We start from the raw sequence: 27,956 nt of genomic DNA, 5'->3' as shown, positions 1-27,956 counted from the left end.
AAAGAAAGAGTGAAAAACGAAGGAAAAATTCCCTACTTCCCATCACGTTCGACGTTGCATTTACATTGCACCGCACCATCGCTCCGGGCAGTATCTAGTGCGAATGTGAAAAAACGCTACCGCCTATACAGGTCGACCGCACCCGACCGCTCTTCCCGCAGCCTTTTACCAGCACCGGTTGCCTCAAGCGGTGGAAAAGCGGACTCTTTGGGAGGAAAAAAAAACTCATCGCCATCGTCCGTGGAGCGAAAGCACGACGCGACTCATCACCACCGGCGTTACAGACCCAGACCCCCATCCAAAGCTGGACCGAAACGCGACGATGAAAACCCGCCTGACGACGCTCACGTGGAGGGGTTCGGCGTCGGTCGATCCGCGCTTCTCGGCCGCCATGCTGCCGTGGTCCATCGCCGACATTCGGAACCATGAAAATTATGTAACGGTAAGCGAAGTTGCAGATAGGAATGACCCGCGTGGGACGGCTATATGCTGGCACTGGCTAACCCCACATAGGGGTGGAAAACCTCCATTACCGTATTGGTGTCCTTCTGGCGGACATTATGCGCCTACTTTTAAGCCCAAACTCTAACCCTAATATGCAAAACATGCCACAACACAACTTCTGGTTGGAAGTGACTTTGAACAGTCAGAATGTTCCAACGCCGCAACAACGCTTGCCCAACAGCCAAAACCGTGACTATAGACATGCCCCTGACCGAGTCCTGCATACCGTACAGGGCGTCCATTCCCAAAACCGCCACCCTCTTCCCACCCCGCAGCTGTTACAGCATCGAAGCGTTCGCTGCGAGAGCAAGAAACGACCGTAAAATGGGTTCTAAAACGCTTCCGAGCTGCCCATGCACCAAAATCCCAGCTCCCCGGAGAGAATGACGCTAAACCCCCGTGCCACCCCATACATCCAACTATCGATTTTCCATCGGAAATGCGTTTGCCAAACGTGGGCGCCACTACGCAGCCCGCGAATGAACGATTTTCGTGCGACTTCAAACCGAGGTCGGCAACTTTGGCATCGAATCGCTCGTTGCGTGTGCGTTTACACCCCCACATTTCCCGCCCCCACCCCCCCAAAAGGTGTATTTGCGTATTTTGCGGGACGCTTTGATGGCCGGACTCGTGTCGGGGAGGGCCAGTTGACGTCCGTTTTGGGATCGTCCTCCCGAAAGCCATCCATCCGCGTAATGAGATTAGATTCTCATCAATTATTAACCAGGCATGGGGTGGAAAAAAAGCAAACCGGGCAGCCTCGCAGAATCCACCCGCGTTTGGGGGGAGTTGCAGTACCGTTTCCCTTTTCCCGGCCAAGCCTCGGTTCGGGCAGTTAAATGTGTAAACGAATGTTTCATTTGATTCACCGGGCACGATACACGAGTTTCGATTGGACGTGTGTTACGTTCTCCGTTCAACCGAAAAACGGGAATGTGCAAAACGGTGTTCAAAGCAATTTACTATGTTGATTTGACCCTTTTTTTGTCACTTTTAACAAACGATCTCGCTCACACCGAACATTTTCGTTAATTTATCATGTCCCTAATGGACGGCGATTGTTCTTGCATTCGGATTCCGTACGGTGGGGGTAGTGTTGCGTTTGGAAGATGGGTTGAAATGCTGCTTTAAATTATTCAATTCACAATTCACACGAACGACACGAGTGTGGTGGAAATGATTACGGGAGTGTAATTCCGTGTACGGGCTTAAATATAAAACTGCCATCGTTTTTACAAGTGTATCCTACGGAAGGCATATCTTTCAAAGACAACTTATGGTTTTACTCTAGCCCATAAAAGAATCTCACCGATGCTCGTCAGCATCGCATGAATATTCCGTATAGCTGTTTGTTATCATGGAAATTTTGACAATCTAACTCAAACGCTTTTTTCTTTACCGAAGGTCGAACAGAGTTTTGTGGAGCATTAAACCATTGGGAACTTTCTTTGTACAGATTTTTTCCCTTCTACCTACGATCTGGAATTGTCTTATCCATTGGCAGACGAGTTCATCTTATCCAGCATCTGTTGTTCTGAAATAAATTCGGAACTCATTTCCTTTTGTCTATGGTCTGCTAATGTTAGTTTCAAATCAACAATTCAAATGAGACCAATTTTTGCCGGCTTCCAACTTTTGCTTCACGATGGATGATTTTTAATAAAATTTTCAACCACACCGATACGCTTCGATGATTGAGTTTCGAGAATGTTGTTAGTGCCAGCGAAATGACAGAGTTAACTGTAAACAGGATGTCTGATTGATTAGAATTTTCTTTCCATAATTAATGGACAGGAATAAATTTCGCGATACACAACAATTCCTTCTTGATTTTACTGCTGGCAACACATTTTTCCCTTGATGTTTTCTCAAAGGTAATTAGTAAGAGAACTCTTTTGAATGAATCCAACATAAAACATTCCTTTTGACCACCTTAGCGCGTTAAGAACGTGTACAGAAATTGAATTAAATAAAGTGGGCTGTAAAGCTAATAGAGTTGAAGGGAATTCGCGACGTCCACATGAATGTGGCGTTCTTAAGAGCAAAATGTTCTGATTTTAGTGAAAGCCTGTTCCGCTTGTGCGAGAAAATCCTCCTTCGTAAAGGAAACGAGGCGATGGCATAACCGGGCCAGCATCCTTCAAGCATCTCATAAGCTCGTCAGCTACCCTATCTCGCTGTCATGACGGATCAGGACCAGGACGGGGTCTCACTCTCGACAAGGCGAGACAATGTTATTACGTTATTAAAAGAGACGCACAACATAACACTACGGAACCACATCTCTGCATACGAAGGGTCTATGCCGCACCGCACCGTGGCCAACTTTCTTGGCTCCCCGGTTTCCGGTTCGGCGAAAGCTCCGTCCGTCCCTCCGTCCGTCTCCTAGGTAGCCGCCGTGGGGTAATGGGATCCATTCCGAGCAATTTCGCCTCAAAATTAATTACCGCGCGGGAGATGCGGGCTTTCATCCGCCGGAATGCAATTAAAACTGTAATGAAGCGGTATGTAAGCGGTTTTGCACACCGGGGATGCATTTTGGGGGAGGCGTGTTGTGTGCACAACATAAAAGTGCACAAGGTGGGTGGTTCACAGTAGCGGACGGTGGAAGTATTATGCGCCACGCGGGAATGTTTAATGAAATGAGAAACGTGCTCAAAAGCTCCCATAAAGGATTTTAGAGGACGACATCTCTTCAGTGTAAAAAAGAATGGACCAAGCAACGTTTGATTGTAAGGATAAAGTGTATAAGCACTTTATTAAAAACTTAGACAAAGCAGTAACATTACATAAGTCGATGTGCGTAAATTATCATTTTGTTTTAAATTATGCAGACACTATTTAGCGAAGCTTTTTCTTTTAAGAAAATACTCTACAGTTTATTTCAATCAAACTGCTCTGCCAACTGCTTTTCGGTTCGTTCCTTTTTCGATTAGAAACGGAAAACCTTTTCGTTTGCAGCCGACATTCATTTTGATGGCTGTTGAAATAAAAGAATGGAAAAACAATGGCACGTTCTGGCGCCCAGCCGGTGCTTTTGATGTGAGGTTGGATTTATTGTTCTCCCGGGAGCGAGCAGTAGTTTCGCACGGGACCAGCACAGGGAAAGCTTTCCGTTTGTGATGGAAAATTGCTAAAACGTTAGTGGATGAAGGTGGTTAGGAAGGGAGTATAAGGAAAAAGGCGCGACGGTTGGGTGATAAAGTGTGCCCTTTGCCGAATACGTCTTCCGAGTGACATTCGGGTGAGTGTTTTTCGTGTCTCTTTTTTTCCCGGGGCCCAACATTTTCCACCCTTCCCTCTCCGATCGACGCTTACTACTCCGACGATGGGTGGTTGTTGTTGGTAACGATTTTCACAATCCTACTTCCAATTAGTGCTGTGGCGTGTGGGTGTCATTCCAGATCCGGTCCCCGGTGCCCTTCTCTTCCTCGCTATCATCTCTCCGCCAACCATCCGGTTTCCCCCGATCGGGCCGGATGCGAGCGACTGGAAAGCATCCGGAACGTCTTCGACGAGCCGTCGACGTTAAACCCGTCGGAATCGTCTTCCCAGTAACTGTCCTCGTTATCGGTCGTTAGTGCGGAAGCGGACCACGTTTGGCGAACGAAGAAGCCCCCCGATGCGGCGATGTTTTCTCGTTTGCCACTGGGAGAAAAGCGGGAGTTTCGCAACACCGAGTGCGGGGAAAATGTTTGGAAAAGGCCAACCAAAATGAATAAAAAGCCGTACAATGCTTTTCGGGACGGTGATGGCTCCATCGGTTCTGCAAACTCCCAAGAACCTCCATCCGGTAAAAAGGACCTTGCACTTTATTGACGCTCGTAATCGTAAACTTTTGAAGCTGGGATTAGCCTTTAAAGTTAACAACATGCTACCTCCTTTGGCCGGCCTCGGGAATGCTTAACTCGCTTGGGATGGTTGGACTCACCAAAAAGGGGAAAATGAAATTGTTCCTATCTCGATAAAAGTCAGTTTAGATTAAACTTTACCACCCTTCCGTCGTTGCCACATCGGACGGGAGAAAGGCAGCTAGTCTGATGGAACGTGATCTGGCTTAAATATGTTTGCAAACACAGTTATTAAGCAGAAAAGAGGCGAATAGAAACCTTTGACGTAAATATCTTATGTCATGGTGAAGCATTATTGTTTCAGGGTGCATCAAGGAATCAGGAAATTGTGTTGATGAAAGTGTGCTCCTATTTTCCAGCTTCAAACTAGCCAATCGTTATCAGCATCCTCCGGATAACATTGCTTCTCTCATTAAGAATGATCTAGTGTCGAGCTATAAATCGTCAACATAATGTGAAACCCACTGGCATGTCCCAGAATACTGGACCACAACCATCTCCGTGCGTTCTCGCTGCTACCGACGCAACCAGAACTTGCTGCTTCGGCTGCAAGCTATGCGCAATTTTCCGCCATTAACACTACATAACGATGGGAAATTGCACTAGCTACGATATTGATATATCGTTCCACCAGGAACGGTTGCCATCCCGAACTCGAGTGTGTTTGATAGCTGCTCGGGAAGCGTCTGCCCTCTGGCCATCGAAGGATGGTGACACAGGACGACTCCGGAAAAAGACATCGATGAAATGGGCCACCAAAACACCCATCACACCGGCGTATGTGTGCCTTCGATGTTGGTGTTACGTTTCTTGTCGGTGGGATTTGTCATCGTACCGTCGTAGATCGTCGGAAGCCATTGGCTCAGTCTAATCAATTTCTACTGCGTTTCCGTATTCCGTTTTCAGCTATCGGTCGGCGTGGAGGACGGAGTGCTTGCCGCGTACAATCCCGACTTTGAGCTACAGTTCGAGCACAAGCTGAAATATATCCTCGGTTACTGCAGGTAAGCACCATTTGCCCTCAATCTCGGAAACGAGATTTTTTATTCCTTACAAATGGAGGGCACGGATAAATTCAGCCGCTTTCCACGACGTTAGGTAACCAATTTTATTTTATTTGCATTTTATCTGTATTCAATTCCTTTCCATTCCTTCCAGGGTGATCGTGAAGCAGGAGAAGGGCAAAAAGAACGCCGACTTTCTCATCCCGAAGGCAAGCAGCACCCGGCCGCAACCGATCACGATCGGCAACGACAACGTGGCGGAGATCTGCGGGCCCGACTTTGGGCTGGTGTACCTGCTCAAGAACCCACAGGACCCGCTGCTGCACATACACTTTTACGAGTGTGAGAAGTACGAACAGGTAGGTGTGCCTTATGGATCGCCCTTTTCGAGTTATTTCGATCCATTTCAACCTTTTATGTTTGCCTTGGGGAAAGATAAATTCAAAACAGTTACATATTACATACTGAACTTTTATGAAAACTATCTATCATAGTCAACTCTACTTACAAAATTATCTTGAACCGAACTATTTCTAAATTTGTTCGAAGCAGTTTTGCAGTACTCAATTTAATGCTCGTTGGATTAAAACAATTCCGCAATATAATTCACCGTAGCGTGTGCTAAATGTCAGCATCAGTTCTATCGAATTGATTAACACTACAAGCAGTTTCCTGAAATGAAAATGATGATGATGAGTCCCACCTCTTACCCCAACACAGGTTTGAGAATGGCGGAGTTATCAAAAAAAATATTGATAACTATTATGTCGGTATTAATGTCTGATAGCTGGAAGAAAAAAGTTGTAAACATACAGTAGCGAAAGGAAACCAACGTGCATAAAATGAATTTAAAAATGAAGTGATAAATGAATGAAAATGAAAACTCATTTTTTTCGTGCTGAACAGAGTTGAAAAGAAAAGAAACTACGAGGATTTCATCATACTCGGTTGGTTTGCTCCTTCTAAAAAATTAGACCTTGCTGTTATCAGTTTAAGTAATTGAATACTTACAAATATGCTGTTCAAATTAAGGTAAATGATTGACACACATTGCATGGAAATATGGATAAAGCATATTCAGATCACAAGGCAGGATGGTATATCCTTTCTGTCCAGAAAGTTTGTATTAGTCACCAAGGCCATAAATTTCCAACACTACAGTTAAGACAATACTGTTGATTTGGAAAAGTTTGAAAAATTGTGGCCATTATTGAAACGAGTTGCATTGGATGTAGAAAGTACCATTTCATATACATTTAAAAGATAACGTATAATACATTAAAGCGAAACATTTAATTTCTAACTTTTCGTTAGTGCTTATACCCCTCCTTTGTACATTGTCCTCTCAAATACCATATTGGGACATAGAATAACCTTCAATCCTTTGAAACAATAGGCTTATACTCACCCTAATTCCAAACGGCAACAGTTCACTGCTTTCTAATCCTTGACACGGTGGTCAGTAAACCGTTTCCTGCTAAACCAAACCCGCCAGCTCGTGCACGATTGTTGCACAATGTGTCCCCCCAAAACGGATCGGGTCCTTGGGGAGAGCGGCCAAATCCTTCCGGTTGAAAGGAGGAAAAAAGGCTGGAATAAAAGTTACGCACGCACGCACGCAAGCACCCGATTCCCCGCTGGGATCCCCGAGTGGCCGCAAATCCGTACTTATCAACCCGCACGCACATTTAAACTATTTTCCTGGAAAGGTTTTGGGGTGGTATTTTTTTCCTGTGTGTCGTGCGAACTTGGGCTGTATGACGTCGGTCACTTGTCGATTCGAAGGTCTTTAGCCTCTAGAAACCTGGCTTTTGGCTTTGAGCAGAGTTAGTCTGACCAATTGATGTTTGGTAGACGCTTGTAAGGAATATATTCTTTTATTCCCACCCCGTCCCCACATCGTGCCCTGGACCGCATTCCGGAATTAATCACTCCACCGCGCCGAAGAGCGAAGGAACCTCTTAAGAATGTAAGGTACATCCATTCCACTGCGGGAATAGTGCCAGAATGGCACTGGGCCTGGCAATAAGAACCAACGCTTCGCGCTAGCAGACGGGGTTGAGTCTCATTCCGGGACAATTTGTATGTTAATTATCTCATTAGCCCCGCCACTTCTTAAGCTTCCCGACCGATGCCGACGCCGCTCGGTCGGTGCTGGGTGCAGAACGTCAACGGGGCGTCAATGGAACTATATGGAACCACTAATAGCCACCGGTTGACTCACCGCCAAGTACCGCTTCCGACCGGATTGAGACCGGAGACGGTTCGGTGCCAGACCACGCTGCGAGCGATAAACCGAACGACCATGCGTTCCGTATGTTGTCTGCTTGCGATTCGTCGCACGTTTTGATGACTGGTGTCAGATGACATTGAGCGAGATACATTTGCCACGGTTTTCTGGTTTCGATTTAGTCGGTTCCGTATGCGCACGCTCATTATCGAAATGGCGACCGATGTGCGTATGCTGTTCGGGTGGAACGTTGAGAGCTACCGAACACCAGGTGGCGCATTTGGTGACACAGAACGTAGCAAAATGGCATTCTGTGGGATGCAAAAGGTGGTTCTAGCCTCAGCACTACCAGAAATGAAATCTGTTATGATTTGGGCACATTATTTTAAATGCTTTTAGTAGACTACAATTCGCATGCTTGCTTGTAGTTCCTCAGTAAGAGATGTTATGTGAAATACAGCTTTGATTAAAGTTGTGCAATTTTGATTCTGATTCATGAATCTGAATGACTCTCTGCTTTATTTTTGAGATTCATTAATCTTTTAATGAGGGATTCATGTTTCCCAAAGATTCATAAATTTTAAAAGAAAAGAAAAGTAAAGTCCAAAATATAGGAAGAGGAAAACCCTTTTTTTATTTTGGTCGATGAAACAATCATGAAGATTTGTGAAAGATTCATGAAAACTCATGCAGGTTTCGAAAGACTCATGAATTTTTTAAGATTAGAATCACAAAAGATTCATAGATCAATCTGAATGAATCTTAGGTGAAAGACTCAAATGAATGAATCTCGCCAAAAGATACATAAGGCACAACACTAGTGTTGACAGCTTATCGCGTTTTCGGACAAAATATCCAAACCCAATTATTGGGTTATCGTATCGGAATGTTAGACTGCAATTTAAACCTTTCTTTTCAAATGCAAATACAGAAATTGATAGAGAAAATTAACACTATTATCTAAACAACAACTTATGTCACAAAAACCTTCTGTATCTCACCACCTTTTCAACTCTAGAGCCGTGGAAAACAACTGGGTACGTTCTATTTACTAACTTAAAATTATTTCTCACGTCCGCTCGAAGTCCGCAATGTTATCGAACTTCGATTCTATTGCGTTACTTTGCGAAAGATTTGTTCTCTCGGAAAACATACCAAAAAGTCCTGGTCCCAACATTGGGCTTGCAAAAGTTTCGCGATGAATGATGGCAGTTCCTTCCACACCTCCCCCCAACCGTGTTCCCACTTAGATACACTTATCTACCCATCGGTCACAGCCAGCGAGAACCACCAAATCACCAAAAATGTCCAACGGCACGAAACCTAGCTTTAGCGTCGCGTGTCTATCGGTCCGGCATTTTCCTCTTTGTTCGCAGAACGAGACACTCCTCTCCACCGACGGGCGGGTCACTAGCTGACTTTTCCCCTATCAGCCAGGCAGTGGATTTCGGTAGTAGTGTCGTTTCCCCCTCCCCTATCACCCTTCCCTCCGTTCCCTCCCACCCACCCAGCGAGGGGCCTCTCGGGCACGAAACACACCTACCGTCAAGTGCTTTCGGAGGCCGTGATTTGTGGTCCACGCGTGCACAGTTTCGTACCATCGTGAAGCCCCTCTCTCTCTTGCTCTATTTCTCTCTCTCTCTATTTTGCTGTGTGTCTCGATGAGCATGGAAAAACATTAAGGTATCGCACCGGGCACAAGTACACAATACCACCAAACGTTAGGTGCTCCTGCGTGACTGGCCATTTTTAGGTGGTTTTATTTTTTGGAGTTTGTATGCTCACCGGGGAACACTTTGCCGGCGAGGAAAACTTTGTGGAAGGGCAGTTTTTCTTTCGACACAGTAACCGCTCGAGTGTCGCTCGCTCGTTCGAGATTTCATTCCCATGCTCCCATCGGGCGGCCGGTTGAATGCTGGACCTACAGCAACCAATGGAGACCAATTAAACAGGAGGGAAGAAAACACGAAATAAACCCGATTGTGCTCCACGATTGACATCATAAAACGGCCCCGACGACCGGCTCGTCTCGTAACACGGGCTCACAAAATTATATAGTCCCGAGAAATGGGAGTAACACAAGGCCATTTCAAACCAGTGTCGCCCAACATGGGGCGTTTATTTGGTGCACTGTCTTTACAGCAATCTCGGTGGTGGCATGTCGGGATGCTATTTTCCAACCCGGGACGCCCGAAGCTGACCTCGTTCCTCAGGCTGACTTCGGGTAACGTTCTCGCGTGGAGCTGGGCATTACAACGAACTGCCGAGACGGAAGTGCATCGGCGTGCGTGTAGTGGCCGAGTAAATTGCCTTTACCCAACTCACAACCCACGTTCACGTTCCGACCCGTTGTTCGAACGTTCTTCAATGGTTCATTTTTCCTTTCCCCGAACGGCGATCGCGACCGTTTGTCTGTTTGGGGTGAATGGAACCGTTGGGAAGATTAAAAATAATTCATTTCGAAACCGTCGGTCGGTGCGAGTTCGGTTTGCACGGTTTGCCTTTCCGTATGGAATATCGTTTCGTTTCGTTTTATATGTTCCCATTTTTTCTATCCGGCGATTGTGGGGGATTGTTGTTGTTTATACGCGCGTGACACGATGGATCGGTTCTTTGAACGCACGTTGACTTTGGCGTGCGTTTTCATTTGCACTGCACACCCCTAGGGCGCGTTGTGGTTTTGTGAATTGTTATTTCCATTTCACTGTCCGTTAAGTCAGCTTCTGGGGGCGAATGAGAATGTTTCATCCTCCGGTTCGTTCTCAACATGGTTATTAGATTTCACTAATGCTTTTCCCCCAACAAACGTCGTGTTGATAGTGGACAGTGTTTCGTTGCAAGCAAGGCAACGCACGCAAACATCGATCGAACCGCGCATTGAACCACTGTTTTATGCTGCACACATTTATGTAAGATACACGCCGTAGGTGCATGATGACGGTGGCCTTTGATGATGGTCGAAGTCCGTGTTGTCTTCGTGTCTACTGGTCCGTTTGTTTGCCATACCATACCCATACCGATCGCCCCTTTGTGTGCGTGTGTGTCGTCCGTTTGACAGTCGAAAACCGTTCCGATCAACTTAGAGAGCGATCGTACCGTTCCACCTCTAACTTCAGTCGGACATCTGCCATCGATCGCAGCGGGTCGGGAAAATCAGAAACGTCAAACTGTGGAAAATCTTACTTTTTGTTCCTTTCGCTTTAAAAGAAACACATTATTCGCTCGCTAGAAATAGTAGGTGTTTACTAGTTGCACTAAAAAGTGGTAGTTTGAAACGGTTACAGTATGTACGATCGTTAGTTATTGCGAGTGTAGTGTTATCACGCCGGATAGGAAAATGGTGAAATGAAATGCTGTGATAACCTCGGCGTGGTTATGTCAATAACAGGGCTCCAATTCTTTTGGCGCTAGTATTTATAATTCATTGCGCCGAGAAGGCAAACAAATACGCTTCCAATTATGCTAAGTGCGTACGTTTCCGTACCCGATTGCTGACTCCTCCGTGACGTCCTTGAGATTGTTCTCGGTGGTTCACCGGTTACGAAACGGCGTGGTATCGAATGCAATGGCCACAACACTTCCTTCCGGCATCGGAGGTCAGGATCAGGAGCAAAAAATGTGTCGCATCGAAACGTTGCTGATGACGTTCGCTTTATCTATGTCGTTGTACGTCCGTCCACGTTTTGTTATTGCCCATTTTCTCTCACCTTCTTTCCTATTTTTCGAATCTTTTAAACGAGCGCAGGTTGTGGGCTACGTTAAAAGTTCAATTTCATTACATTCACGTTCCGCTTGGAAGCTTCTCGCAATCGTTGCTAATTGATCGAAAAGGAAACGGTTTTCCCTCAATCAACCTCCGATAGCGCTGTCACGAAACACACGTACACACCGATCTTTCACAGCGCCATGCCCATTTCAGTGTGGGTGTTCACCACCCCACTCTGTTCGCTCGTTCCCTCCCATCGCTCGAGCGGATCCCATCTCTTGGGATTATTTTTAAACAACACAATTAAATCAGGCCAACGCGCGGCGGTTGATCGTTACGGATTGTTTGTCCACCGTGCGATGTTGTTGCACGGTTGTCACAGGTTGGCATGAGGGGTAAGGGGAAGTCGGTCCTGGATGCGTGGTGGCGTGTGAAACGTTCTAGGAAATTACATCGTAACCGGTTCGGATTGGCATTATCCTAATTGCGGTGATGAAAAGTTTTCCTTGCCACGCTGATCGTTATTGTGCAAATTAAGTTAAATGTCCGCCGAAGCAGTGATAAGAGGATCAAATGAAATGTCTTTTGCGAAAGTTGGAAGTGGCTGCAAACCATTATTGTGCGAGTGAAATAATATTGTATCCTCTTCAAGCTAGGCAAAACAAAAGTTTCCACCGACCATTTGACTCAATCGTGCGTCGAACTGTCGTAAATATTTTCCCTCCCCGATTGGAATAAACCAATACTATCGCTTCGGTTGTGCCACGCCGCCGGTGACCAAATCGTCAGCCAGCTGAGCTTCCACACCGCCACACCGGTGGTCGGTGGTCGAGAATGGGACGGATCCGGCCGGCGACACTCGGCGGGGGAAGCCCAACAAATCAAGTTCAATAGAAACGCGGCCCGGTGGGGCAAAAGCGCCACCCCATTGTGCAGGAGTAAACAAATCAATAAAATTGGCATCGCTGGCGTTGGCCAAACCGACGCGTCGCAACAATCGCCAGCACGACAGTTGGCTGACTTAATTGGAAGCAATTGGTGCTGATTGAGTTCGAGTTTCTCGTTCGGTGCTACCCAACCTCGGTTCTCGGGTGGTGGTGGTGGTGTGGGACAGTTTTTCAGCCAGCAGCAGTTGTGCCACCAGTGGCTTGTGTTTATGTGTACCGTTTCGAAACGGTTCCCAAACGGTGACGAGTGTGTGAGAGCACGAAAACCATCCGGCGGATAGTGTTGGGGTTTGTGTCGATTTGAAACAGAGAAAGAAAAATCAACAAATTCACCGAAAATGTTCTCCCTACCGCTACCGAAAGACAACTTGCTGGTTACCTCCTGGAGTGACGCATCGTCCTACCGGTTGAAGAAAAACGTAAGTAACTCGCGGCCAGTGCAATATCCGTGCGCCACCAGGCGCCTCCATCGACCGGCCAAAACCACCGGGCGTCTCCATCGAAGAGCGCTCCCAGTAAACGAGGAACCACTCGTTAGAACAGACTATCTTAACGTGTTTCCGGTTGCTTTATGGCACGCTCGACCCCCCATTTCCGCTCGCTGCGTAAGGAACGCTTCCGGTCGTGGGCGAAAAGGAGAAGAAAAATAAAAATCCCAATCGAACGAACCGGTTCGGTGCGGAATCGATGAGGGATAATAATGCTCAGCGGTTTCGATCGACGTCCAACAGTGCGATTGAGCCAATAAAGCTCATCGTTGATCCGACCCTTTTCGTGTTTCGCTTTTCCTTTCTTTAGGTTGGCCATTTTTCCATAACGTTAGAACCACTCGCGTTCGTTCGTCCAAAATATTGCGTTGTCTTCGCAAAATTTCGCAAAAAAAAAACTCTCCCCCTCCCCCTGCCTAGTGCCTAGGTTGACGCAGGATAAAACCGAAAAATTGTATAATTTATTCATAACCCAAGCTGCACAACCATCAACTGCGGTGTGAAGCCCGCAACCCAAAGTGGTCCGACGGCGGCATTCGTTCTTCTCTTCGTCAACCTTCGTCGGTTCCCTCCAGGCTTCGCCAGGACCGGGCCCGCGTCCCGTTCGGTCCTTAATATCTGCGTGCCCAAGCTCATGATAAAGATGATTGCCATCCGAGTTTTACCTTTTGCGATTTTGTGTTTGGAAAGGTAGCTCCACCGGAATCGGGGCGAGAAGTCGCCCGTTCGAGATGTTTCGGTACGCGTGTGTGTGTGTATTATGTGTGACTATGTGTGTGGTTTGATGATAGCGATCGTTGCGAAGCATAATAGCGCGCACGTTATGGGCCAACTTTATCGCGTCCAATTTATCTTCGGCCGCGAATGGAGTTGTTTACGCGAGCGAGTTTCGGAGATGCGAACCATCAACCGAAACCCGGGCTTCCCGATTGCTTCCGCGTGAGGTGGTCAAGTTGAAACAATATGACAACGCCACAGCACGCCGTTGGGCCATTTCCGGGGCAAGAAGGTGTAAAGATTGTGCGGACGTGTGCGGCGAGAGAAGGGAGGGGGTTCCAGGATGGGTTGGAATATTAATGATCGCTCCAGGATAATGAGGCAGCCATTTTGAATATCTCCGGCGTCGATTCGCGGAAATACGGATGCACGGATTAGCAAAGGTTTCGTGATGAAAATATGAAACTTGTTTTACCCTTTCATTACCGTCAGGTTCGGTCTTTCCTGGGGGGGGGGGGTTTACTCATTTCCAAGTTTTCCTCGACGGGTGTTATAATTTCCCAACAGCAAGCGATATTCATTCTTTCGGTAGGTTATTAAACAACTTCGTCCACGGCTAAACCGTGTCGGAAATAATTCACTTTTGTGGTCCGCGGCATGTCTGGACAAAACAACAAAAAACAACCAAATAAATTGTAAATGGACCGACGCAAATAAACTGGAAAACTTCTGCGAGGAATAAATCCCCGTAAACTGAGGATCAGCGGGAGGCCAACCCACACCGGCTTCATTAAAAGCGTGTCACTCAAATGTCGACCCCGTCTCGCGACCGAGAAGGTTTCCCAAATCCATTCGAGTGAGTAAATTATTTACACACTATCAAATCATTGGCGCGCGAAATGTGTGCGGAGGTGTTTAGGATTCGGTTGAACGCTTGATATCCTTTTCGGGGTTAAAAAATAAACACGGTTCCCCAAACCTTCTACCGCCGACGATACGGTGGCTGGCAAAGCTCGGGGGGGGGGGGGGGGAAGGATCAGGGAGGTGTCCTTTTGGGGGTAGAATATGAAATGAAAGCTTAATTCGTCGAGCCACAATCAAATTTCTTCGTCGAAAGCGTCTTCCAAATGGAGGCCAAAGATTGGGCCACCCTTTCGGGGGGGGAAAAAGAACCAACCGGTGTCTCGACTCGTTTTCCTTTTCACGGTGAAATAAACACGCTTTCAATAAACAAAATGTTTCGCAGAAATGTGTCCCAAAGCCGACCCCACGGGGCTGGCGAAACTCCATTTTATCCGAGGACGTACATTCAAGTGGCGTACCGCTCGGTTCCGAAAGCGAAATTACACAAGCAGCGTACAAACCGAGGCCCAACGGACGACTAACTAACTGGTGCTCAGCTGAACGGCCATAATCGACCCGCTTGTCTTTTCTGCGGCTGGTGCCCGGTTGTCTCCGCCCGAAAGACGACCACCGCAGCGGAGATGGTGGAAAAGGAGGGTGTCAACGGGGGACGGAAAAACAGGGCCCAGTTGGACGATGAAAGTTTGCACTCCACTCACCAACACCACTACTCCGGTGGTGCGGTCGTGTTCGCACGACGTTGCTATGCCGTGTGTGTAGTGCTGCCTAATGCGGGGTCACATGGCCTTTTTTTTAAGGTTTTAGAATTAATGTTTAATTTTCAAAGTGGTCCCATTGCGGATAGGGTTGATATAAAGTAATGGTAAAACTTACGTTATCTTATCTACGTCGGGTGTTTTTTACGTTTATTTTGTACAAATAAATCATGTCTTGATCTTAGCATGATTCAAAATGCTTAAATCTCTGAACTAAGTTAGTGATATGTTGCTGTCAAATTTACTATTATTTTTGAAGTTAGCTAAATTTAGAAAAAAAAACAACGGAGAAGAAATTAAGAAAACAATTTAAACGAACTAATAATATTAACCTAGAACTTTATTCAAAGTGCAGAACACAATTATAAAACAAAGAATCCGATAAAATCTTTCCAATTAAAACTACACATTATGGTCTACTTCCAACAATGCTTCTCATTGACAAAAGAAAAATTTCTACCGAGTCAGGGTTTTTCTCTACCTTTGTCAAAATTCGTTTCTCCTGTGCCACCACGGGGTCAGGGCAGCATATCTCCAGCCGAGGCGGCTCGCTGGCGTCAACATGGTTGTGTCACTGAAGCTGACTCAAACACACGCAAACACACACACTCCCACACACTGGCTCAGCTTTTGCCCCTCACAATTCTGGACAGCTTCTAGCGCCCTCGTCATGTTTGAGGCGGACGGAAGTTACCGTTCTGTTCCTTTTTGTTGTGTATTGATCCATCGGTTCGGTCGGAAAAAAAGAAACACAATAAACTTCGAATCGCCACTTTCGATTTCGATAGGCTCTCCGGCACTCACTTGGCGCGGGCCAAAGTATCAAGCAACGGAAAGGGCACACACTTCACCTTCAGCTGCGCGTGCTTTTCACCATCCAGAGGAACGGAGCCATTTTTGACTCGAGTACCTTTTGGCTGAGCTAAAAATAATGGCTTCATCTTTCCGCTTCCGATCGCTCCCGGTTTGTCCCCGAACGTAATTCGCCTACCCGAAATATGTTGCTGCCACCAAGGGGTGAAGTGGGGGTTTGGAGGTGGGGCCAATTGAGTTCGCCTCGCAAATTGCAAATCTCTATTTAATGGCCAATCGACCATGGCCAGCGCCGCCGGTAGTTAGCGAGGAAGATGCGAAGAAAGTAGTGGAACTAAAAAGATGAATTTCTTCTAAAGCCGTCTTTCAAGTTGCATAGTTTGGAAAATTGTTGGTACCCGACGTGAGTGGAGATTTATTTTTCGGCAGCAGGTCCTAACAGGACACGATAAACAAAACAATTATCCAGGAAAAGTTATACTCTTTTACTATAAACTTCATTGAACAACATCTGCAGATTGTCCACACTGTTTTTAATGACCCTAACAGACCAAGAACCCCTTCGAACAATACAATATTGCACCCTCTTGGTCCGGGGTTTCCCACATGTGTGGCCACAGTACTTAAAGCCAAGTAAGAAAATGAAAACACACACTCCAAAAGCCCTGAGAGGAGGGTAAAAACTTGAGTAAATTACATCGATTCTGAAATCGCGATAAGCCCCGCTGCGCTGCTCGATGAATATTTTACTACGTACACTACGTACGACCCTACGAGAGGTAAAGTTTAATGAGAACCGAACCGAAATTATGAGGGAAAAAATGTGCTGCTGATTTAATCTGCCGCTCTTCACGTAATTGGCATTGTTAAGAGGTCGTAGCGTTGCCTTTTTAATGGAAAAAGTTGCAACCCAAAGGCCTAGGCTGACCCCTAGTTTCCCAACCCCAGGGGCTACCGGACCGGATAAGTCGTTTCTTTTCTCTCCCCGAATGTTTCCTTCATATTACCGGTGGGAGGGGATAAATTTCCGCCTTTAGAACTTCTTACACAATTGTACTATGCGTTAATAGAAAATGGCGATGATAATTTACTTCAATTTTTAAAAAATGTTTTCAACAAGACAAGTTCCATTGCTTATCAAATGTTTATTGGCCACAACCGAGTGAAATCTTATGAACTTGAGTTGGTTTGGATGTAGTTTTATGTACACACTTCTGCTTCGTCACCCGGTTTAAAAATAATCGCTTCATCATTAGGGAAAGTGACCATTAAAAGTGAATTTACATTTTACCTCAAATCGGACGGACGTTTCGGGTTCTTCGTTGTACTTCGTCGACGTTCTTACCACACCGTGTGTGAATTTTACCTTCATCATCGTACCGCTCTTGCTTACCATTAGCCTTTCGATTAATAATTGAGGTCAGAGTGCGGCGTTGGCATTGCCCAGCAGCACACCTGGCTGTTGCCAAAAGGGGGTTTGGGGGTACAGAAAAAGTGTACTATTTTCGTTTGCTTTGATCGTACCGAGCGTACGATTAGAGGGCATATGACTTGCGTTATGTGCCGGAATTTGGTTCCACCGGACCACCCGGGAATGGTTATTCCACTGGCCATTAAATATTGATTACGTTCAGTCGGGTGCTGGCTGGAGATCGGATTCGACTCGACATCCCGGGAACATAAAACGACCACTAGTTCAGGTCGCGCTGGATTGAGTGACTAAAGCTTTCGGCAAATCGCCGCCCAAAGCCGCCAGGCTGACCTATCGGATGAACAAACTCATCACACAACCTGGACGGACAAGCGGAATCTTTCAATCTCATCCTTCTCCACTCAGCTCCGTCCGGTTCATGTGCTGTTTCACCTCCGGAAGTAGAACTTCCCACCCGGCATTTGCTGACGATGTGGCGCTTGCCATCCGAGCGGGAAGCTTTGCAAATGGGAAGGGAAAGTGCTAAAAATATACTTGATCCTTTGCCGACCGTCCAACTGCTTCAAACCTCCCTCAACTACTCGGACCCTCCTGCATGATTGATACGCCAAACGGGGACAGCATCGTCCCGGAAGCTGTTTTCCCCGGTGTCCTGCATTTACCGGCTGGGGGTGAATGGAGAGTGTTTAAAAGCGGTCCTGGAAGCTTCTATGTTTTGCGTGGATTTATACGGTGAATTGAACGAACGATATCAGCGCGCAAAGCGGGAATTTAATTTCAAATGCCGGAAGCAGCTTCCAACGCTCTTGTGGATGCAGAGGGAGGGGAGAGATTAAATGGTTGAACCTTTCAACCGGCGTCAGAAACTTTCATTACGTCTTTATTCCACTCCAGGAGAGCTTATGAATTCGAAGAGAAATTAAGGACAGAGATTTAAAGCGTTTTGTTCGGAATTTTTCAGATTTATTGGGCTGAGGTCAAGGTTCAACGAACGCTACTCAATGAATTTTTCTTATTGTTCTATTAGGATTGTTATTTTGGTGATTAATTATTTAAAAACATGTGTATAAATTACTTATTTCATCCTTTGTTGCAAAAAAAATAGTTTTTTTTCCAAATACAAGTATTTTCAGATGATATCATAACAGCGGCAGCATTATTTCTAACTGCAGCACATGATATTCCAACTGCATCAGTTGATTTTATAACGTGATCATGTTTATCATAACTTTGACAGTTGAAATCTGAATCGTAGCAGTAGATATTAAAAAAATGTACATAAAAACTATAACAGCAGACACATTTTTTCACGGGCTAGCATTCTTACTACAAGTTTATTTAAACCTATTGTACAAAATAGATCACCACGATCTGATCATTCTACTCCTCTGCTTTTCGTTGTATTATCGCATTGTATCGAAAATAACACTATACCGTTGTAGATCCCATAGTCGAACGATTTAAAATTAGCATAATATACAAACTAAGCAGAGATCGACTGTTCGATCTTATTAACGTATCATTACGTCCAGGATAACTAAATGGTCACATAAACATGGTTAAAAGATGATTTAAAAAATGAAACAAAAATATTCACATCCCCTCATCAGGCATTTCAACAAACGCTCATTTTACCGTGAACTGCAAGTTGTGCTTCTGCGCCAAAATGTATACAAATGTATGCAAACCGGATTCCTCCCCGCCGTCGGCTCGTGCGGGGAGACAGAGCCATGGTTTTCATTCTTTTCCCAACCCACCTCAAGCTACTGTGGTTTTTCGTTTTCCCAAACCCGGAGTTTGCGAACTGGTTCCCTGCGCTTACCTCGCATAATGTACGATGACAAATCGTTTCAATCCGGAGGCAAATTGTCACCACACTTCCGGTAACTCGTGCCATTGCCGACGAGAGCAATGGAAATCCAATTTGGTCTAATTAAATCACACGCGGCATTCCCGTGCCGGAATGGAGAACCCTCCCAGGAGTAACCAGGGAACCAAATCTGCGCCAACCGTAGGTGAAGCTTCTGGAGGATAGGGTTTGTTTTATTTTTCAAGTACGTTTTCATCGAGCGCGTTTCATCTCGCCGTGAGTACGTACGTCGTGGGACATTCAAAAGAAACTGCACACGGCCAAGAAATCGTCAAGTGCCGCCTTGCAAACGAGTGGGTTTAGTTTACCCTCCGGACAGAGTAGTGCGCATGTGAGCTTCATGTGTCCTCCGTGAGCGACATTGCGTTCACACGCGATAGAGTTTGGGGCGAAACCGTGCCGAACCGTGGCCAATGGGAAGCCGCTTTGTAGGTAACGTGCAAAAATCATTATGCTACGAAAATAATCTTCCCATTCGGAAAGACAAAAGCAGCCGGGTAATGCCCATCCGTCCTTCTCCAGGAGTGACAGGAAATTGCTGCCGGTGTCGCTGGTACATTCCCACATTTCTCCATTTACGTTCCGCTTGTTGGATGTGCTTTTAGCTTGTTTGGGGTTCTTGTATATTTTTTTGTTTGCTCCTGAGTACTCGGAAAACGATGCACACAACGATGGAGACGTGCGCTCGGTACCCTGGACGTGTCTATTTTTGTTTAGCCCGGATGGTCGCGGATGCACATCGAGTGCCGTGAAGCACGTAGAAGGTTTTGACGGGAAAAACTGTGCATACTATTTTTGCGCCACTCGTTGCATCGACACGGTGAAGGGGGAAGAAGAATGCACTTAAGATTGCCCATTTAAATATGCAATTTTATCTAATTACAACTCATATTCTTTAAATAGAACATATCTTCTGTGTCATAATTGTTGCGTCATAAGAAAAATTACGACTTGTAGGAAAAGAAAAAAAATCTGGTGTAGATAAAAAAAATACATTTGTAAAATTGGTTAGAAAGTATTATACACACTGATTTATTTCAACAGTCGACATACAAAATATAAAAACTAGAAAAATAAATGAAATATTCGGCTCATGTTACTCTCCCTATTTAGGGTGAGATTATTGGAAGTATTTAAAGACATTTAAAGCTAAAGTTTTTTAAACTTCCTAAAGTTTAAAAGTTTTTAAACTTCCTGATTTCACTTGACGTAGAGAACTCTCAAAATCATGAGGATAAAATTTTTTTTACAATTTTAGAACTTAACGAAATATAAATGATGTGAATTTTCATATCATTATCAATGATTTCTTCACTCCCTCTCTCTTCAACCGTTGGGCGGTCTCAAAACACTCTGGCCTGAGTTTGTAAATTAACTGTTCAATAATCACAAAACAGCGAAGTTCAGTGGAAATTAAAAGAAAAATGATTGATCTATATGGCATTCTATCAGGCCATCGTGAGAAATTTTTCATACCACCTTCCACCGATGAAAAGAATGATCAACAAAGTGCTGTACTAACTTTCATTTTGCCCCTCGATTGATGCTCTCCGCGCCAATATTTGTTTGTTTGCCGGCTTGCGCGGCGGAAGAAAATATTTCATAATGTTCCAAACCTTCCGCGTGATCTACGTGCGTCCAGCGTTCGTAAACACGTCGGTCAAAACAAGAAACGATCGAACGAATCAAAAACGTTGGCGTAGAAGCGCGCACGGCGACATCAGTACACTTAACCGCCTCAGTCCGTCTGACCTAGTGTCGAAGTGGGGAAAGTAAACAGCGCTAATGTGTGCGGAAGGGAGGAATGCCCCCTCTCCCCCTCCCACCCGACGGGTGACAATTACGTGTCAGCGCGATGATGCACCCCCATACTCCCCCTTCTTTCTTTTTCCTCCACCCTCCCGCTACACTATAAATAAACACTACGCCACCCCGCCCGAAACCCGGTGCCACCGATTTGTTTGCCACTTCTGGCCACTTTGGGGGGAGGGGTGAGCTGCAAGAAGGAAGTAGGAAGCGGTGGATAAATAAGCGAACCCGATACAGCGATGCTGACGGCCCGACGAAGGTTTGTTTGTATCGATGAAAATAAATGGACCTTCGCGGGAACCCAAAAAATCCAAAGCCGTTGTTGCCTTAATCCTGCCAAACGATGGACTAGTACTGTTCTTCGCACACAAAGGTATTGTACACAAGCTGCCCCGAAGTGCGTTGAACGGTTTGGAAAACCCCCCGGAACTCACCCCAGTACGTCCCCCTCTTTTATTGAGGAACCATTTTCGCGCACCGATTGTCGCGAACAAAAGCGATAAAGTATCATCGGGCATGAAATAGAACCGTTTACGACCGTCGCCGGCGTTGAGGTTGCAATTGTTGTGTACCGGCACAGCATCATTAACGTCGTGCCTGGATGCAGTCACTTTCCGGCCGCATCCGGTTGGTGGTGTGCGTGCTATACGGGGAGAACTTTGTACGCAAACGATCATCAAACGCCAAAGGTGACCGAGGGAAACCGAGGTGGATGGAGGGTCGGGTAGAGGGGGTTTGCACGAGGTGTTAATTAAACTGTGAACCCCTGCTCTCAACGAGCTGGTCGCAGTTTCACCGGAGGGATGGGCCGTTTGTAGTGCCCGATCGCGACACAGTGTGGAAACGATCGGTCTGAAGTGCAGTCCGTTTGTCGTTGCTTTACTTACAACTTATCTGTTAGAAGTTAGTGCCTCAGCTGTTTGTTCCGACGAGGCTTATAGAGACTGTTTACCCTTTCAGATGGCAGAACTGATGCAACAGATGCGTGACCCGGCCACGATCGGCGGTGGCTCGGTTGGTAGCATCCCCCAGAGCATCGTCTCGTCCAGCGCGAACGCGAACGACCTACAGAGGGCACTACGCAACCAGGGCATCCACTCGACGCCCGCCTCCAACCTGAAGCTCTCGGAACAGATGCGCCACGCGCAACACGACAGTAGCCCGCCAACGCAGGCCTCCTATCAGCAGCAACAGCAGCAGGCCCTTCAGCATCAGTATCATCAACAGCAGCAGCAGCAGCAACAGTACCACAATGGTCAGGGCATCCCGAACCGGTTAGCGACCTCCAAGAGCTACTCCGGCGGGTTGAACCACTCGGCGGCCGGGGGCAACAGCGGGCCGACAACCGGCGCCAACAGCATCTCGTCCAGTCTCTCCTCCCTGCCGGACATTTCCGCCAACAACTCGCAGTTCTTCGAGGTGCTGTACGTCGGCAAGATCAAGGTCTCGCACAAGCGCGTCCCGTACACCTTCATCGATGACGCGCTGCCAAAGTTCAAGGCGTACGACGCGGAGAAGCTGCGCCAGCAGCAGGAGATCGCCTCACGGAAGGTATGTGTACGCGCGCCACTCCCGGCGTGGAAGGAATTCGTTTGTAAAGTAAACTTTGCTTTGGGTGCCCATCCACTTCCCAGACCACTTCTGACACATCCAGCGATACCGATGGAGACAGTCGACGAAGCGGCGATCCGAGCAACGCTGGCGATAAGTCGACGACACCGGCTCAACCGGCCACGGAGTCACCGGCACCGCCCTCGACTGACGACCCACCCGAAGTCTTCCAGGGTCGGCGTGTCAGCCACTTTGAGCTTCCGACGAAGAAAATGTAAGTCCACTTCCGTACATGCATAAAGCGTACAGCCAGATAGTCAGCCAGTTCCCGAGTGAGCTCACCGAGCGCTTTAGCGCGACCCCAATGAATGTAGGCAATCGATACGCGTACACACCCCCCCACCGGCACGTGTTCTATGTGTGTGTGTGTGCGTGTTTGTAGTGTGCGTTTGCGTGTTGGTTTGAAGATCCTACGTGTCGTGATCGTTGGCGATGATCACGGAGTATCTCAGGCGTCAACGAGAGGTCAGTGTAGATCACGGTCAACTGGATAACTGCGGAATAACATGTGTGTTACATTTGTGCCGTCAGCGCCTACCGTCAGCGGCTGTGTGCATGACAATCCTCCGACAGGGTCACAAAGGGGTTAAGGAATTAAGTGCGATTTAGTAACGTGATACAACACTACCCTATTCCCTCATTCACTTCCCCACCACATAGTAGTACGCACAACCACAGCCACACAGCGAACCCTAACCCAATTCCCAATTGCGTTCATCTCCAGCGAGGATGCCGGGGAAAACAATGCACCGGTTGTCGTTGGTGATGATGGTGGTAACCAATCCGGGGAGAGCACCAGTACTAACCCATCGGTGTCGTCAGCTACTACTTCAACTAGCAGTACCGCTACAGCCACACCGGCGTTGACAGTCCTGGCCAAAGATAGTAAACCGGCGGCCCAAGATGAGGAGTAAGTGCGGCACGATTGTTCAAGCCTCTTGTACTGCGCATCGTCAGCATTGTAGCTCGATCGTTTAGGTTGCCTCGTTTCGTAGTATCTTCCCTTCTGTTAGCCTCGCTGTTGCATGTTAGCGCTGCGGAGAAACCGAGTGATCTCGGACAAAAAACACACTCACTGCTTCTTGTGCCGCTGAGATCTAGAATGAAACGATACTTAAAGTAACAACATAGAACTAATTACACGTGTTTTTTTACCGATTATAGTACGCACTCTTGAATCATGCACAACTAACATCGCTAAGTAACTTATAAGTAAACAAAAAAACTTAAAGTTAGAAAACAAAACTTCATAAAACTTTTGATGTATCAAAAAGGGATCGTTTAAAAATAATCATAATTTTTCCTAAACAAAATAGGGCATCTTAATTGCAGCAAATTCACCAAGAAGTTTAAATTTCAGGATTACCGTAACGTACTAAATTTCATAACTTGAAAATTATATAGCACAAGAGTTTAAAGATGCAACAGTTCCTCGACAAGTGATTCAGAAGTGATCAAATAAAAAGCTTCCCAAGTAACAAATAGATAGTAAAATGTAAATGTAAACTCTATAGTTTAAATCTTTTCTCAATAGTTTAAATCTGATTTGTTGGCGTATTTTGATATTAAATGGTCAAATTTTGGTTGATAATGCGATAAAATACTGTAAAAAAGGGTACATACTACACTACCTTCTACTCCTACTGTATAAGTCTGTTTATCTTACAGTTATCTTTGGGTGTTTATGGGATTTCGCATTCCGTTGGTTTATTTCGTCTTAGTAAAATTTGATGCTAAATGGATTAGTTGTAAATATGTGAAAATGTAAAAGAATGAACAATACAAATATGACTGTTTATCTATCAATAGTTATACTCTTAAGTGGACATAAGACACGTAACAATTAACCTCTTCTAACAGATACAATTTATTCAGATACATGTCATAGCATTCTAGCATCAAAAACACGTGTTATCTTGTACCCTTGATTGTTCTGCCTTCCGCATGCCGCTTTGTTCTTGCTTCCTATTTCGTTGTGGCATGGCCCTCTCAATTGCTTCAATTATTTGCTGACGAAGTTTCTCTGCTTCCACCCCCTCCCCACTCTGCAGCGCTCCAGTGCGTCGCGATCGTTCGGCGTCGATCGGATCGATCCCGGTGGTGGAGCAGAACCGCACGATGGTGTTTCTGATCGGGCAAACCGATCTGCGGCTGATCAGCCCGGACCGCAAGCAGGTCCTGCTGCACAAGGGCTTCCGGGACGTGGCGAGCTGCGCCCAGGGCCAGAAGAACGCCGACCACTTCGGTATCATCTGCCGGGACGTGAACAACGACGGGTACATCGGGTACGTGTTCAAGTGCCAGTCGGAGCAGGTGGCGGACGACATCGTGATGGCGATCTCGCAGGCGTTCATGGCCTGCTCGGAGCAGAAGCAGAAGGATAAGGCGGCCGCGGCACAGATCTTCTCGTGCGATCACTGCCCGATGCTGTGGTACCACAAGCTGTGCACCGACATCGAGGGTTTGAGCGACAAGAAGACGCAGTACATGATCTTCAAGCGGATCGACACGACGCTGCTGGAGGACGAGCAGCGGTTGCTGATGGAGAAGTACAACGGGGCGGAGGAGGCGGCCGGCCATAGTATTGGCGAGCAGAATCAGTTTCTGATGATGCTGCTGCGGGCGCACTGTGAGTCGAAGCAGCAGCGGCACGTGCACGATACCGTCGAGAACCGGACCGAGTTCCTGAACCAGTATCTCGGTGGGAGCGGCATCTTCATGAAGGCGAAACGTTCGCTGACCAGCTCGTTCGATCATCTGCTGAAGCGGCGCACCAGCCGGGATGACTTTGTGGCCGGAGGGTTGAAGGATTCGGCTTCGGCCGGGGAGCTCAAAGATGGCGGGCTGGAGCCGGTAACACGCGCCCGAGCGTCTACGATCGGATCCAGCCCATCGATGGGTCGCAAGAACTCGGACCTTGGAAACGGTGGTCAAGCTGCGCCCCAGCTCAAATCCCCTATGATGGATATGTAAGTTGTTGTTGATCACAAGCTGTACGTTCTTGCTGTGACCCTTCGCTGTTTTCTCGATTTCAGCTTCATTAAGGTAGGCAACAGTCCGCGGGATCATAGCCACTCGGGCTCCTGGAGGCAGGCAATGCTGCACCGGGTAGTAACACCGTCGAAAAACATGAAAACCGGCACCGAGGAGTACATGTCGCCGTTGCGGGGCTCCGGTGGTCCGCCGGCCAAGAAGCGTACCCGCGAGGAGCTGCGCGAGCTGTGGCGTGTCGGCATCAAGCAAACAATCATCCTGAACCGCATGGACAAGGAGAACGCTCATCTGCAGGCGCGCCAGAACGAGATCAAATCGAACGAGATCCGGCGTATCAAGCTCGAGTACGACGAGATAACGGTCTGTGATAGGCGCTCAGCGGAGCAATGGGACGCGATACTGGATAAGCCGGCCAGCTCGTCGGCACTGCTGGCCGGGGTTGGTAGCGGTGGCCGTAGCAACCAATCTCTGCTGTACCAAGCGATCCGGAGCGGCGTGCCTCGATCACGTCGCGGTGAGATATGGATGTATCTGGCCGAACAGCACACGCAACATACGGCCCCGGTGGATACGACCAACTTCCCGAACTTCAACACACCGTACCACGTGTTGTTGAAGAACCTTACCGAACATCAACATGCAATATTCATTGATTTGGGTGCGTATCCAAGGGAGGAACTCTCTACAAGCTAAAGGAGTGATGTTGAAACTTGAATTTATTTTTTCCCCCACCTAGGACGTACATTTCCCGATCATAAGTACTATAAGGACGCGCTAGGCGTAGGACAGCTATCGTTGTTTAATCTGTTGAAGGCATACTCAATTCTTGATCCGGAGCTTGGATACTGTCAAGGGCTTGGATTTATCTGTGCTGTCCTGCTCCTGCATGTAAGTAACGGTGTTTAAAAACTTGTAGATCGATTATACTTACATTGATGCACTCTCGCTCTCTTTTTCCTCTTTCTTCCGGTGTAGCTTGAAGAAGCGGACGCATTCGAACTTCTCAAGCATCTGATGTTCCGCCGACAGATGCGTGCCAAGTATCTGCCCGACATGAAACAGTTCCAGCTGCAGCTGTACCAGCTGTCGCGCCTCCTTAAAGATCACATCCCCGAGCTGTACGACTGGTTCGATCAGCACGACATCTCGCCGACGCTGTACGCCGCCCCCTGGATACTGACCGTGTTCAGCTCGCACTTCCCGCTCGGGTTCGTCGTGCGCGTGTTCGACCTCCTGTTCCTCGAGTCGTTTGACGTGATCTTCCGGTGTGCGATCGCGCTGCTCGAGGTGCACCGGGAGCCGCTACTCCAGCGGGACAACTTCGAGGACATCATGAACTACCTGAAGAACGCCATCCCGAAGATCGACGGTGCGGTGATGGAGCAGGTTTTTCGGAATGTGTTCCAGTCCGATTTCTCGCGCCAGTTGATCGAATACCAGGTCGAATATAACGTGCTGCAGGAGGAGATGACGTCCCAGAGTCACCATCAGGAGAGCTACAACCGGCTGAAGGAGGCACACCATCAGCTCGACACGCAGCTCCAGTACACCCAGTCGAGCTTGATGCAGCTGGAGAAGACACGGCTCGCTCAGCAGGATCAGATCCAGTCGCTCCAGACGCAGGTGCAAACGCTGGAAAACACCGTCCACACGCTGGTGCGCTTCATCGAGCAGACGGTCGACACGAAGTCCGACTACGTGCTGCCGGGCGAAGTGTGTCGCATTCTGCAGCAGGTACAGGACCTGCACCATCAGCAGCAGCAGGCGGCACAGCAGAAGAAGCGATCGCCAATCTTTGTCGATCGCAAGATCGGTAAGTCGATATCGTTCAACAGCAACCTCGGGCTGGCCCTGAACGTACTGGAGGAAGCCAACGAGCCGGACGGTACGTCGGGTACGCCGACCAAAAAGAAGCAGCCCTACTTTCAGAACTCGTTCACCCAGATCCGCCAGCAACGCGCCAGCCTGTGGTTGCACAAGCTGGACGAGTGCGGTGGTAGCAATACCAGCCCGGAACATGGTACCGGTTCCGGCAGCCTATCGTCGTCCTCGCTCGGCTCGGCAACCGGCACGAAGGCACTGGTGAACAACAGCAGCGACGACAGTGGTATCGCCACTCCGATCAGTCCACAGCTGCACGCACCGTCCACGACACCGATGGTGGCGGAAAGTAGACCACTCGTCCCGTTCGACAGTCACCCGCTGAGCAGCTGTGGTGACGTGTCGGTCCAGTACAACGGTACCACGCAGCTGAAGTCACTGAAACCGCGTCCACCATCGAGACACGGTTCGGTGTCGTCCATCGTAAGCGAACCGGCGATCGCCGAACCGCGCCCTCAGACGGCCACGGATCGAAGTTAA

The 27,956-nt window shown here is 47.5% G+C and overlaps 1 protein-coding gene across 1 annotated transcript; it reads left to right on the top strand.

Annotated features, from left to right (window-relative positions):
* Positions 1 to 322: 322 nt before the first annotated feature.
* LOC131284503 (TBC1 domain family member 4) lies at positions 323 to 27,956 on the top strand. The gene is made up of 10 exons (XM_058313363.1): positions 323 to 442; positions 5,262 to 5,359; positions 5,514 to 5,718; positions 21,951 to 22,541; positions 22,625 to 22,815; positions 23,326 to 23,511; positions 24,653 to 25,570; positions 25,637 to 26,253; positions 26,332 to 26,483; positions 26,571 to 27,956. Exons 1-10 carry the CDS (start codon positions 323 to 325, stop codon positions 27,954 to 27,956), a joined length of 4,464 nt encoding a protein of 1,487 aa, XP_058169346.1.

The sequence above is a fragment of the Anopheles ziemanni genome, chromosome 3 (genome assembly GCF_943734765.1).
Source record: "Anopheles ziemanni chromosome 3, idAnoZiCoDA_A2_x.2, whole genome shotgun sequence".
Taxonomy (NCBI): Eukaryota; Metazoa; Arthropoda; class Insecta; order Diptera; family Culicidae; genus Anopheles; species Anopheles ziemanni.
This window is presented reverse-complemented; position numbering and strand designations above follow the sequence as displayed.

What these genes read in the sequence shown, in the direction of transcription:
- LOC131284503 (XM_058313363.1), top strand. Translation starts at nt 323, where the DNA reads ATGAAAACCCGCCTGACGACGCTCACGTGGAGGGGTTCGGCGTCGGTC. An exon ending in ACCATGAAAATTATGTAACG is followed by an intron (nt 443 to 5,261) that starts GTAAGCGAAGTT and finishes TTCCGTTTTCAG; the next exon opens with CTATCGGTCGGCGTGGAGGA. An exon ending in GAGCTTCCGACGAAGAAAAT is followed by an intron (nt 22,816 to 23,325) that starts GTAAGTCCACTT and finishes GTTCATCTCCAG; the next exon opens with CGAGGATGCCGGGGAAAACA.